General features: G+C 37.1%; 1 protein-coding gene across 1 annotated transcript; it reads left to right on the plus strand.

The window, feature by feature from the left end:
• The first annotated feature begins 888 nt into the window (after positions 1-888).
• Positions 889-8048, plus strand: LOC143859427 (putative polygalacturonase At3g15720). Its single transcript, XM_077370138.1, has 10 exons — positions 889-894; positions 1673-1804; positions 1985-2119; positions 2815-2970; positions 3078-3098; positions 4232-4439; positions 4823-4904; positions 5161-5269; positions 6784-6900; positions 7821-8048. Exons 1-10 carry the CDS (start codon positions 889-891, stop codon positions 8046-8048), a joined length of 1194 nt encoding a protein of 397 aa, XP_077226253.1.
• The last annotated feature ends 5901 nt before the right edge of the window (positions 8049-13949 follow it).

Raw genomic sequence — 13949 nt, forward strand, 5'->3', positions numbered from 1 at the left:
TGGTAGGGATTTTGAGCAGTGAGAACAACCCACCAAATCTGTTCAAACCCGTATTCTGAAGTCATTAATTTTGGGTTGTTGACCTCGCCTCTTTAGTTAGTGGAGCAATGAAGCTCTAATTTAGTAATTTGAGTCAGTGGGTCCCCCGGCCTATGGTTGATCCTGGACCTGTGATCTTAACTGGATTGTTAAGATCATCATAGACCTATGGGAACTGATGGGTAGGGACCAAAGATCAACAAAACTCCCCAGGCTTCAATAATTTAAGAAAGGGCTGTGATAAATTCACCCCCCCTTTAATAGAAATCGTTGGGATATATTTAAGGGCTGGAAGAGCAAGTGTTAAGTACTCCAGAAGCATTAAAACCTAACGATTTCTGTTAAAGGGAGGTGAATTTATCACTGCCCTTTAAGAAAGTATAAAACACCCGTATGTGTTAATAATATACAAGATTAGAAGATCCCTCATTGAAATTTTGTTAACTTGTGCATGTGAATAGAAAGTATGAAAGGAAAGCTAAATTTCACAGCATTGAGGCATGCCCATTACGGCATAGTGGGTCCCCACCTTTGCTTGATCTGAACCGTCAACTTGAGAGAACTTGATTTAGATCTACCATTACCCATAAATCATAACATCCATTAATATCTACTTTCCATGTTCAACAAGAGAATTAGATATATTATTGGATGTTAGCCGTTTGGCGTGATTTTAACAACAATAAAGCCTAGCAAGTGAAAGGTTCAGATCAATCAAACGTAGGACACACTGCCATAGTTAGATTGCAACTTAGATGCCTTAACAACAATTAAAAGGTAATCTAAAATGATAAATTATTTGTGTTCAAATTTATAAAAATAAGGAGGGAAGAATGTGATTTCATAAATATGGAAGTAAGCATCCATATTTAGATTTTAGAAGAAGGAATAAGCGACAATTCGAGAAAGGGAAGGAAATCGAGATAGATAACATTGATTGGTGGTATTAAAATTCAATCTAAGACAAAAATCCACTCAATCTACCCCAAAATTATAATTGAAATTAACAATTTCTTACCTTTGAGAGATTATAGAACTGTTTAAAATCTGTGCTGTTACTTAAAGTAGTAAAAGTAAAGAAAGAAACCCAAATCTTCTCGACAGATTTTAATTTTTATAATCCATTTCTATTTTTAACAGGCATTGACTCGTGAAATATATAAAAAGATCCATTAGATATCATCTTTAAGGTGCCCAACAGTTTCAGAGCCCTGAATTCATAGGTAGCACATAATCGTTTTTTGCATGGGTAGCATGGTGAGAAACATTTTGTAAACTTTCTCATCTTCTTTTCCATTTCTTCTCTGCAAAAAGATAGTAAAGTCCCCGAGGTCATCTTTGGATTGCCTTGGCTGCGTTCCAAAGTCTGCTTTTTACCTTACAAATTCCTTTGACTCAAACTGAGTACTCCCGTCTTGCCAAGTTGACTGACCCACATTTGCATCTGGGTTTTGAAACACTGTGCAAAACCATGTCTCTCCTCCGTGCATTTCATGTTTCTTTTACTTACTTTTGTACATCTTAGGTGGATACTACTTTAGTTGAGTGAAAGATAGAAAGCTAAAACTATGGTTTAGAACAATGGAACAAATGACTAACTTTTCTTCATATATTTTTCTCTCATTTTTGGCAGGCCGTTTCAATTGTCTTCTTTCTCTTATGTCTAGCTTCCTTGGGGTGGGCGCGCTTGGGGCCAAGGTCCGGCCATGTTTTCAATGTTGCAGATTTTGGAGCCTTTGTAAATGGCCCAACAGGTGATACCCAGGTAAACATTTTTCGACAGCCCACGCAAAACCCTCTCTCTCTTTCTCTCTCTATAATTTCATATCCATGCATGCATGCACGCACAAATATTTAATGTACCTTTGCATTATACTTGTTGATTATATATCCTTTGTTTTATTGAACATAATGTCGTGTCTTCTAATATTATGTTGATTTTTAGGCATTTATACAAGCATGGAATGCGTCCTGCACAACGTATGGCCCTTCCAAAGTAACAATCCCAGCCGGAAAGACGATTATGTTGAATCCCCTATCAATAGAAGGTCCCTGCAAATCTGAAGATATTCATATCCAGGTTTCCAAAGAGAAAACTTCTACGTTTTCTTTTCTTATCAATAGATTGCAGCACACATTACCTAAATAGGATCAATGTTCCCCTGATCTAAAATTAGTTACAAATTTCGGATTAAGGAATAAGTTTGGCAAATAAAATCTTCTTAAGGCTTAGTTCCTTTCAACGTACGTAAAATGAGCGTTGAACAAATTTTGCAAGGGAATTGATATATTTGCCCTTTTTTTTTTACTTTAGACAACACCCACTCGTGTAAAAGAGTAGCCATAAATACACTAGAGAGGTTCTCCCGGGTAAAAAAAATATTAAAAGGGCGAATACATCACGTACCCCCCCCCCCCCCCCCCCCCCCCCCCCACGCTCTTAACATATATCGTTAGGAAAGACAAAGGGGTGGAGGAGCCACAGTTAACTCCAAAAGGCTTAAAAGCTAACGATTTCTGTTAGGGGGGGAGGGGGGGGGGGGGGGAATGTCACTTCCCTAATGGCCTTTTGTTATTTATCATACATATACATATTGAATTTGGGTTCCGTTTCTTTCCATGTAAAATGGGCGTAAAACAAATTTTACTCCCATTTTCTACATAAAATGGACGTGAAATTTGGTGAAATTTACTTTACGCCCATTTTAGATTGAAAGAAACATAGCCGTGCTGAAATTTTTTCAATTTTGATAAGTTAATGACTACTATATGCAGGTTCTGGGAAATATAGTTGGTCCCAAGGACATTTCAGCATGGGGATCCGACAAGAGTCATTGGATTAGAATCCACAAAGTGAATGGGCTCACTGTTGAAGGATCGGGACAGATTGACGGTCAAGGTTCCATCTGGTGGGACTGTAGATCTAGCAAAGTGAGACCTACTAACTATGACTTTCATACGTACAATGTTTAATTTTTTATATTTATCAGCTCGAGTAACACTAAAATTTCTTTTCTGTTGTTTTTGTCTTTACACAGCAATGCGATGGAGCCCCTACCGTGAGTATTTATCTTCGATTTTTTTTTAAAGTGAAACTTATTGAGTAAAGTATCCAATATACATACATACATATGTGTGGGTGTTTCTCTTTCCATGAAAATGAGTCCAAATTACATTGTTATTAATCCAATTTTGATTAATAAGCCTTACCTTACTTGACATACTATGGGGATTAGTTAGTGGGCCAGGCCAGCATGGTATGTGTTGTGGCCAAAATCGGTGATCCGCTGATATGGCCTCGGAAGAGCTACGAACCGCCTGCGCTCGTAGTAAATGGTTAGAAGGCTAATCCGGAGTTTTTGACTCCAGGAAGACCCTCTGATACTCAAGTCAGTTTCAGATGATGGAAAGATAGACTACAATTGTAAGTTTTTTGGGATCAAAACCCTTGCCTATAAGCCTTAGGAGGCTATTTATAGTAGTAGGCTAAAGAGGGGTTTAGGTGTGAGATTACCGTAATGCCCCTGGACAAGTTTCGCCTTGTGATTGGGAAAGGGCTTGGTCTAGTTCCTTCCAAATTGAGTAAGATTACCCTATGATTTGGACCGTTGTTTTTACCCCTGTAAGTATGTATTGTTTTAGTGGGTCTCATGGATGATGGGTGATCGCAGCCATTTTAACAGGAAGATGACATTTTAGGGTTCTCTCCCACTCTCATGATTAAGATCGATCACCCCATCCAATTTATAGAGAGTAGTAAGATAAAAGTACCACCACCCTTGATGTTTGATCCAACCCCATCCTCTTAAAAAGTGAGCTGCTGTTGGATCAAACATCAAGGGCACGGGACTTGATGCTCGGGCACCAAATAAAAACACATTTATAGAAAATAAGGCATTCCATAAAAAACCCTTTCTACCCATCCAAACATGTCCTTAGAATAAATGTAAGGTAATGAGGCTGTTATTAGAAAAAATTCAATGATAAATGTAGGCTACTTCAAAACAATTACATAAACTCAGCATGCCTTTTCTTTTTCTAATAGGCTTTAAACACTTTTAGGGAACTGTTTAAATAATAAAAGACAAGATGAGTTAGTACAATTATCAAAACATGGTATTGTCAATATCAATATCCAAAAAAGTATTTCTTGAAGTTAGCTCAATGTCGTTTCTTTATCTGATGAGGACAGACACTCGCAATCCTGAATTCCAACAACGTCACTGTAAGTGGTTTGAATATGGTAAATAGCCCCCAAAAACACTTGGGCTTAGAGAAGTGCAACGGGGTCCTCCTTTCTCATCTAAATATAACTGCTCCTGAAGATAGCCCAAACACAGACGGCATACACATCTCAGGCTCACAAAATGTTGAAATCCTTGACTCTACCATAGGGACGGGTATGTTTTACTTTCATTACCTTTTCACATCATCATGTGTTACTTACACTCCTCTCCCAATTAATAATATTAGTTTTTTTTTTGAGAAAAGTGTTTCTGCACACGTGCGCCTGGAGCTCCCTGCACACAAGTGGCTTAAAAAGCAACCGGTTGGTCGCCTTTTGTGGATCCCGCAGAGGAAGACCCGCCGTACGAACCAACCAGTGGCCTTTTAAGCCACTTGTGCGCAGAAACACTTTTCTCATTTTTTAAAATTTTTTTTTATATAATTTTAATTTTTTTGTACAATAAAAGTGATAACTACATAGGTATTGGACTTTCTCATGAGTGTAATGTATGATTTATTTGTTCTATTTTATTTTTATTTTTTTTCTTATATGAAGGTGATGACTGCATTTCTATTGGAACTGGTTGCTCTGATGTTAATATTTCACGGATAGTATGTGGGCCCGGTCATGGTATAAGGTATGTCTCTTGAAACACAGTCCATTCATTTCAAACCCTTAAAATGCTGTGTTGGATTGCAAGAATCAGGAATCAGAATCAACATCATATATTCCGATTCATATCCGATTCTCCCTCAAACGGAATGAGAAAAAAAAAAAAAAAAGTTTAATTCAAAAAATGTAATAAGATTTAAATCCGGGTGAGGCGGAATCAGAATGCCTCCTATAGGGGCAGGATAATATTTCCCCCTCTAACTTTCTTGTGTTTCTTTTAGTATTGGAAGCTTAGGGAGTATGAATGCTATGAATACTGTGGAGAAAGTACACGTGAAAAACTGCAGTTTCAAGCAAACCACAAATGGAGCTAGAATCAAGACATGGCAGGTAAATGAGATCTCTCAACACACAAAAACAATCTAAGATTCCATAAATATGATGTGAGGAAATTTTGAAGCTTTCTGTTGAAATCAGCCATTTTTCCTTTACTCTTATCCATTTTAATCACTATTAATATATGATAGTGATTCATCTACAACAAGTTATTGCTACACATAAATTTATTGGCTATTTTGTATCATTATCTTTTAGTTAAGTGTAAGTTAACAACAAAAAAGTATTCAATGGAATATTAGTGGGGCTAGTTGTGAGAGATGGGCCGCGAGGTAGGGACTTGAGAGGGTGGGAGTGAGGAGCACCTATAAGCTCACAACGCAACAACAATCAGGGGGGAGAAATCGAGGAGCCCTCAACTCTATCCAAGATCTCGTCTATCCAGTGAGAAAACCGCCACCGCCAGGGATAAGGAGTACTCCCCCTCAACGACCTTATAACATTTATGGAGTCTCTCTCCACCACTACTACCTGAGCTAGGATCCTTGGATCTATCATCCTAAAGCCTTAATGAACAACCATGATCTCCGCCTCATTTGAATCTGTAATCCTGAAATAAAGAAACTATTTCTACTCATGAAAATAAAAACTCATGAATTGCGCAATAAGTTCTTTTGGTTCTGCTTATTCTATGGTACCAACATTTTCTTAAGGCTTTTAAGAGTGATATGTCGATGAAATTATTGTATGCATGCAGTTTATTTAGGGGCTTATTTATATGCTGAAATGACCCAATTGTACAAAGGATTGATTACATATGGGCAATATTGAAACCATACTTTCTAGCAATATCACTGCTGTCTGTTTTGCAGCTTTTGTCGTTGCTGGAACTATGCGGTATGGTTGAGCAACTACTCCCATCAAATTATTTGGTCCCACTCGCGATCAGTGAGATCAGGGATACTTCCGGCAAGAAATATATCGAAGAGTTGGCGCCGGGCTAGCCGAAAATCTGAGCTTATCATAAGCTTGGTATAAAATTCCTGAAAAATTAGCTTTTATGATTACATGGGTAATAATCCGGCGAAGAGGGGATTATTCAAAGCAGGCTCAAAGGATAATGGGGATGGAATAGCTGTTGGCTGGTTAGGACACCCTATCTTTAGAGACCTTTTTGTACGACGTATGCCTACTCCCTTTGGGAACTCCTTCAGTTGCTTCAACTCAAGTCATCTCATGTCTCTCCCCCCACGCTCCTCCTCAGCTCATCATTAGTCCACTCCACCGATATTCCATGGAATACTAATTTTACGTGGTTGCCAAACATGACCTAAATGATTGACTCCGTCCCTTATTTCAATCAATTTTATTTGGCTGTGTTTATCTTACTCCAGTGTTGATTTTTACAGTATTTTTTTTTTTCTTGAATGCAATTTTTAAATCCAACCATGTCCCAATTAATGCTTGAATGCATTTTTACTGTATTTTTTCTATCAAAAAGGCATTTGGTTTTCTTGTATATTCTCCATGATCTCGAATAATTGATAACTCTACTCTATTTTGTTTAGGGAGGGTCTGGTTTTGCCAGAGATATCTTGTTTGAGAATCTCAACTTCAAGTCTGTCAAAACTCCTATAGTCATTGACCAATACTATTGTAACGGGGATCACAACTGTCCCAATAAGGTGACACCCTTTTACCCATTTATATATCTTTCTCATTATCATAGATAAAATTCTATATGTTTCTCATTATGATAAATAAATAAAATTGTTTTACCCATTTATATATGTAGTGTTATTTAACCCTCCAAAGAACAGACTCTTCACTTTTTTCGCTTTATATATGTAGTGTTATTTAACCCTCCAAACAAATAGTCTTCTCCCATGTTAGCAATCTTTTCCTTTTTCTGGCTTTTCGTTTCATTAAAATGGAAAAACTATCCCTCCTATCCCATGTGGCGTGGAGGAATTCGTTCTGGTTCCACTCGCAGTTTCTGTAGCAGCGCTCATGGCAAAAATTTTCCTGAATGTAAAATTGACCTAAAAATATTTTATCTTCATTTTTAGGTATTTTTAGGTGTAAGAATGGTCGTAAAATTTCTTTTTACACCCATTTCATGTCGAAAGAAATGGAGCCGAAACAAAACATTTATGCTCTGTTTGGTTGCTTGAGCTGGGAGAATAGGAGAAAAATAAGTAAATGGCAACCAAACATGCTTTGGGGAGATCTCTGAGAGATCTCATGCATTTGAAACTCTTACAATCATCCCCCCAAAACAAGCAACCAAACAGAGCAGACGAAAAAACAGTCTTAGGTATAGGGCATGAGTAATTTTCCTGCGACACAAAGAAAATTTTCAAATTTCTAAAATTTTTACCATTGATAATTGGTTTGGCAAATGCTTGAAAACTAATTTTCATGTAAATGGTATATACCCAAAAAAAAATTAATCCAGTTCCTAACAGCACCCTATGCAAAAACAAAAGTTGAATCATTCGTCTAGTTTATTTTCTATAACTTGATCTATTTACTTACTATTTGTACATTTGGAATAAACTGATGATTTTTTGTTTTGTATCTTGATTGCTTTTCCTTGAGGAAGACCTCGGCCGTTAAAGTGAGTGATGTAAGCTTCATCGGACTTAGAGGGACTACAAGTAAAGAAGTGCCCATCAGTCTGGCATGTAGTGAAACAGTTCCATGCAAAGGCATTTTACTAGACAATGTTCATTTTACTTCTGATGTTCCCGGATTGCAGTTATCCTCCTATTGCCTCAATGCCTATGGTTCCGCCAATGCGGTTATCCCAAATGTGGATTTCCTTTCTTAGCCATCTAATTCTACTTTCCATGAGTCTTTTTTGTGATATCTCTAATGTGTTCAGGCAGTGTAGGTAGTGTCTAATTGTTTGAATCCTCACTTTTGTTAGATAATAATTCTCATTAGCTAGCATTTATATCCTCCCTTCAACTTGTTTTTCCAATAAAATGATTTATAATCTCAGCGAAATTATGTCAATTTTTTTTCATGAATATCAGATGTCTGACAACGATTGATAGTTGTGATTTATTTATTTATTTGAAAATTAACAATTTTATTGCATAGAATCATAGTCATTGCATAGAATAAATAGTGATTATGCAATACAAAACAATATGAGCCCGTTCAACACCCTCCATAGCCAGATCATCCACCATGTGGTTAGCAGATCATTGCATGCGTGTGGTTGATGGGCGTATAATGGCTATCAGGTCCCAAATTTCATCGATCTTGTTGGCCATTCTCCACGGTCCACAATTCTTGTTCTTAGGCCATGCGATTGTATTAGCAGAGTCCTTTCAATGATCAGTGGTCCAAGATTATGCTGCACATACCATTTCAAACCAAAGAGGCAGTGCCGTCACATCTGCCTCATTCGCGTTTCAAACACCAGACGGTCCGGAGTATGACATAAGAACAGATCAGTTGTGATCACGAATGATCCCGCCAACATCCACCCTACCCGAGATACGACGGTAACTGCCATCAAAATTTAGTTTGTACCACCCTCAGGTGGCGGGGTTCAACTTGGGGAGAAATGCAGTTTAGCTAATGAATTCCATTTGCGCAACATTTTGCCAACAGAATATGGATTGCCACCTTTAGCTAGATGCCATTTGAGTATGGACAATTTTACGTCAAGAACAATGTGTGGTCTGCCACGCTCTTTTCAACTGAATATTTGGTTATTGCGCTCCTTCCATATGTGCCAAGCAATGGCATAGGGATCAATTTCCACATAGATTCCCCGAAACATCCAAAAGAAGCGCCACTCCAGTTGAGAATTAGCTTTGTAACATGCCAAGGAAGCACCCAAGACATTCCAAAGAATTTGACAATCCGGATCCATACCTGGAAAGTGTAGCGGCAATGAAAATAGAAGTGATTGAGTGATGCAACACTCCTTTTGCATAATATGAAGTAGCTTGCTAGCCGAAAACCTCACCTTTTAGCCGATCACAAGTATTGATACAATGGTGAACTAGTTTCCATAGGAAAGCAGTGATACAAGGTGGTGCTAGTATTTTCCAAATATTTGCACGTCGAGTTACAGCATCACGACCCTCATTAAGTCGCCTAAAAAAGACCTAACCGAGAACCCTCCTTGGAAGTCAGTAAAGCAACTAAAAAATGAATAAAACTCATCCACAAAGAGTCAATTTGACGTGGATCGGCAATTTGTCTACTCCACGAACGAGCCAAACCTCTACAATTTTTTTATTAAGCTGAAGTTACATGGTTCATAATAGAACCCACAATATACATAGTTTTTTTTTGTTGAGAACAAAACAGAAGTGATAGCCTTTTAGCATGAGATGGCATTAGTTTGAAGTGCACAAATAACCAACAACTTACATCCATATCTTCAGCTATGTACATGACGTCATGCACATCCATCCAGGTAAGAAAGAAGGACCAACCTTGGAAATCAAAAAGTGGTGGAAGATCGAATTTGTTAAAGTCTTGAAAAATAACTTTTCGCCCCGAGATGACGACTCGATCCACGAAGGCCTTGTGACGATCCTTGGCTTGCTTGTTGAAGAAGTGTTCGGTGGGGAACACTTCTTCTTCCGGCTCGGTTCTAACTCGCTTGCCCTTTTGAGCGATGGATTTCTTGAAGTCGACATTCTAGAGTTGGGGTTTTGAGAGAGATGAGAGAAATCGAGGTGTAAGATGAGGGATTAGGTGAAGAATGATGGAGGATGGGAGAAGATGAAAAATAGAGGGAAAACACGAAATATATGGGAGAAATGGGAGAGAGATGGAGAAAACGAAAAATGGACGATTTAATAGAGGAAACGAAGAAAAAGAGAATGAGAAAAGAGAGATTTAAGAGGAGAAGATGAAGAATCTTACTCAAAACACCTTAATCTTGAAGATCTTGGTTGAAAATGATTTTAGGAGAGGAGGAGCACAAGAACCCTAGGAAAGAATGAAACAGTGGAAGTGAAAAAGTGATTCGCGGACGCCCTTTAAAAAGCAATTTTCGACGGTCGTGATCGACCGGACTATCGCGGTCGCCCGCCGCGACTCGCCTGTCCCTTTTTATTTTTCATTTTGCAACCATCATCGGTCGCCCGCCGCGATTAACCTGTTTCTATTTATTTTTCTCCTATTTGCCTACCGCGGTCGCCCTCTACCGCGGTCGCCCTCTACCGCGGTCGCCCTCCGAGGCTCGGTCGACCACCACACTTCTGTTTTCAATTTCTTGATATTTTTCAAGGAATTTTGTGGACAAATTGATTTTCTCATATTTTTCTCGTATTTTTTGGATTCTAATGAACATGTAAACTCAATCCCTAGGCTATGTGATGACATCTAAAAATTCATTTCTATTTTGCTAACATTTAAGCTCATGAAAATGAATGGACATATGTTTTCAATGAAGTTCTTTATGGATATGTTTTTGATGGATTTTGCTAGATACAAAATGTGACACTTGTTTGACCTATGTCTAGAGGATTTGACATGTTAGCTCTTCTAGTTGTGCATGCTAAGTGCATATGTGTGTGTTTTTGCACTTAGATAGATTTTATTAAAAGATTTTCAATAAAGCACAACATATAGTCTAAAGAGGTAATTTCTTGTTTTCTTTATGGACTATAAGAGATATATGATGTGATCATGAAGCTCAACAAGCAAGCATACATTCTATTAAAAATATGACTAATGGTATGTTTCTATGCTTAATTATGAAATGATATATCATTAAAGCGCAAGTGATCTAGATATAATGAATGCAACATTGAAATAGTATTTAGAGAGAATTCATATGATATAGCAATTGAAGCACAACCCCATATATCAATAATTTCAAACAATGAATTGAGTGGGAGATTTTGGAACCCAAATCAATTTGGTTCCAACCAAGTTTGTGTATGGAAGTGAATCTTTTCTTATCCACACAAACTTGTTTGATTTCACAAATCTAAGTCTACACCTAGATTTGTGATGCCCTAATCTACCACAATATGAACATGAATAAGCAAGGGTAGATGAAGAGCAACTAGAACAACAAAAATACATATGTGAACATATATGTTTGTCTTTATCTTCTTGTAATCTTTGGTTCTTTAATTACAGTTATTTATTAACTAATTTAATCTCATTTAATTGACTTTTAAAGCAATTTGTTTGTTGAGATAAATTAGCTTTTAATTTTTCTTCATTTTCACAAACAAGTTTGAATTTCTCATTTAAATCATTGTTTGTGATTGCAAGACTTTTCTTTTCTTTTCCAAGGATATTGCATTGTTTAATTAAGTCATCATTTTTGTTTATCAAAATTTTGCTCAAATGACTTAATTTTTTATTTCTTTTCAAACTTTCATTAACTTTCAATTTTAAATTTTCAAGTTGCTTTTCTAAATCGAAAATTGAATGTTTGAAAGAATTTTCCTTTGCAAAAGATTTTTGTAAAGTCTCTTTTTGTTCAAAAACAACATTTTTATCATTTGAAGAGAGACTATCATTTTTCTCATAAATTTTTTTAAGATTGATCCAAATATCTTTTGCATTTGTACATGATGAAATTTTATCAAAAGCATTAGGACATAGTCCAACATATTATGATAATAGCGTTTGAATTTAACAAAAATAATTTTGCATCATTTTTAGTGCATTTCCTTCGAATAGAAAATCCCCTTTCAATGACATCTAAGATGTCAAAATCTATAGATTTGAAATAGGTAAACATTTTTACTTTCCAAGCCCTATAATTTGTGATCAAAGAATTGAGGAATTATAGTGGATTATCCTAACTCAAAATCTATTTGGATTGTCATGGATCTTTATCTCTTGTAGATTTTGAATTTAAAAAAAAATCTCTTTAAGAGCCTATGCTCTGATACCAAATGAAATACGGATGTGACAATCCAAGAGGGGGGGTGAATTGGCAAATTAAAAATTTTGGGCTTAATTAAATGGATTAATAAAATTAATTTTCTAATTAAGCAACAATGGTTTAACCCTTGTTCAAATATTCAATATGATGAAAGCTAGGGTTTAGATCTTTCTTTAGCATACATTCACTAACCCTTGTTAAGTTAAAACATAAACACAAATAGGGTTAGAGATTACCAATCGCCAATGTGCAAGATAAGAAGGAGAAGAGAAGCAACCACAAGGAACACACGATTTGTAGTGGTTCGGTCTATCACAAGACCTACTCCGCTCTTCCAAGTTTACCTTCTTGGGATATCCACTAAAATGTAAGATTCTTCCTCCGCTCTTCCAAGTTTACCTTCTTGGGATATCCACTAAAATGTAAGATTCTTCAACGGGCGAATCTTAAAGCCGTACACCAACTTCTCCTTCAAAGGGATCACACCCTTTCTACACGAAGCCTTGCGAGGGAACACTCCCTCTTACAATGATTCACCTTTCTTAGCGGGCCGAATCGGAGACCGTTAAATACAAATGAAGAATTAAAAGATAAGAACTCGCAAAGCCTCTAGATTAGGTGGATTATAACTTTGAAAGCTCACAAACTCTCCAAGGAATAGATACAAATGTAAAGCCTATGGAGATCCTCTTGAAAGAATGTAAAAATACAAGTTCAAAGAGGTTTAACCTTTCATATAAAAGTTTAGGTTCAAGAAGATAGGATTTGATCTTGCAAAAGGTTCAAAAGGTTATTTTGAAAAGTTTAGATAGTGTATATATAGCCCACAAGGAAATATGACCATTTGGGGGTAAAACTGTAAAATACAGGGTTGAAAAAGTCAACCTGCGCAAGCCCCAATGGCTCTATTTCCAGGTCGCGGCGATCGATCGAGGCACGGGAGTCGCCCGCCCTTATCGGGCTCTCTTTTTAATTTCAAAATTTATACCGGCGCGGTCGACTAGCCCTATGGCGGTCGCCCAGTGAGGGCAATATGTTTGAATAAAAATTCGGCTAAAAAACACTATCGCGGTCGACCGGATCCATTGCGGTCGTTTGGCATAGCCCGGTCGACCGGCCCTAAGTAAAATTTTATTTTTAACTTTAAAATCCAGGGGCTTTGGGCTTAAGTCTTAGGTTTTCAAACACATATTTGGGTGTGTATGGTTTTCAAAGATATAAAAACTTAGGTATGAAAACCATTTGAAAACCTATTGAAAGTACATTTAAACATAAAATCAAGAGGACTCCAAAATTCATTCTAAAGTGAATACCATTGAGTCTTCTTAGAATGTCTTTCTCTTTGCACTTCATTGGACTTCTTCGGCTCGAGTGAACATCTTGAACGTTGTCTTGGCTCTTGTGACTTCCTCCAATCTTCACTGCATGTTGAGAGGTGCATAAGGAGTCACCAATGGCTTGTTCAACTTCAAGCTTCTTCTTGACACTTGTTGGGAATTTGTAGGATCTTCATGTTGAGCTTCTTGACTTGAACATCTTGATATGAGGATGCCTCCAATGTAGGTGCAAGCTCTTTGATCATGCATGAGTGTATCCAGAAGCCATGTGATGAGTTGAGTTGTGTAATGACGATTATGACATAAAATTCCTGTATATGACACAACATCTCAAGGCAACACATTAGTCCATAAATGCTAATCAATTTGAGTTTCCTAATCATCAAAACAAGAAGGTAAGGTGAATGATTAACCCATGGGAACCCTTAGTCTTACACAATATAAGATAACCCTACTACCTATCTCCATACATCATGTCTAACTCAATGCCTAAAGAGAGTTGGTACCAGTA

The sequence above is a fragment of the Tasmannia lanceolata genome, unplaced genomic scaffold, assembly GCF_043159265.1.
Source record: "Tasmannia lanceolata isolate RefF3 unplaced genomic scaffold, GAP_Taslan_0.1 ptg000029l, whole genome shotgun sequence".
Lineage (NCBI taxonomy): Eukaryota > Viridiplantae > Streptophyta > Magnoliopsida > Canellales > Winteraceae > Tasmannia > Tasmannia lanceolata.

Bases quoted from the DNA above. Each gene is read 5' to 3' on its own strand.
- LOC143859427 (XM_077370138.1), top strand. The intron at 3,099-4,231 runs GTGAGTATTTAT...TGATGAGGACAG, and splicing joins AATGCGATGGAGCCCCTACC to ACACTCGCAATCCTGAATTC. The intron at 4,905-5,160 runs GTATGTCTCTTG...TGTTTCTTTTAG, and splicing joins GGGCCCGGTCATGGTATAAG to TATTGGAAGCTTAGGGAGTA.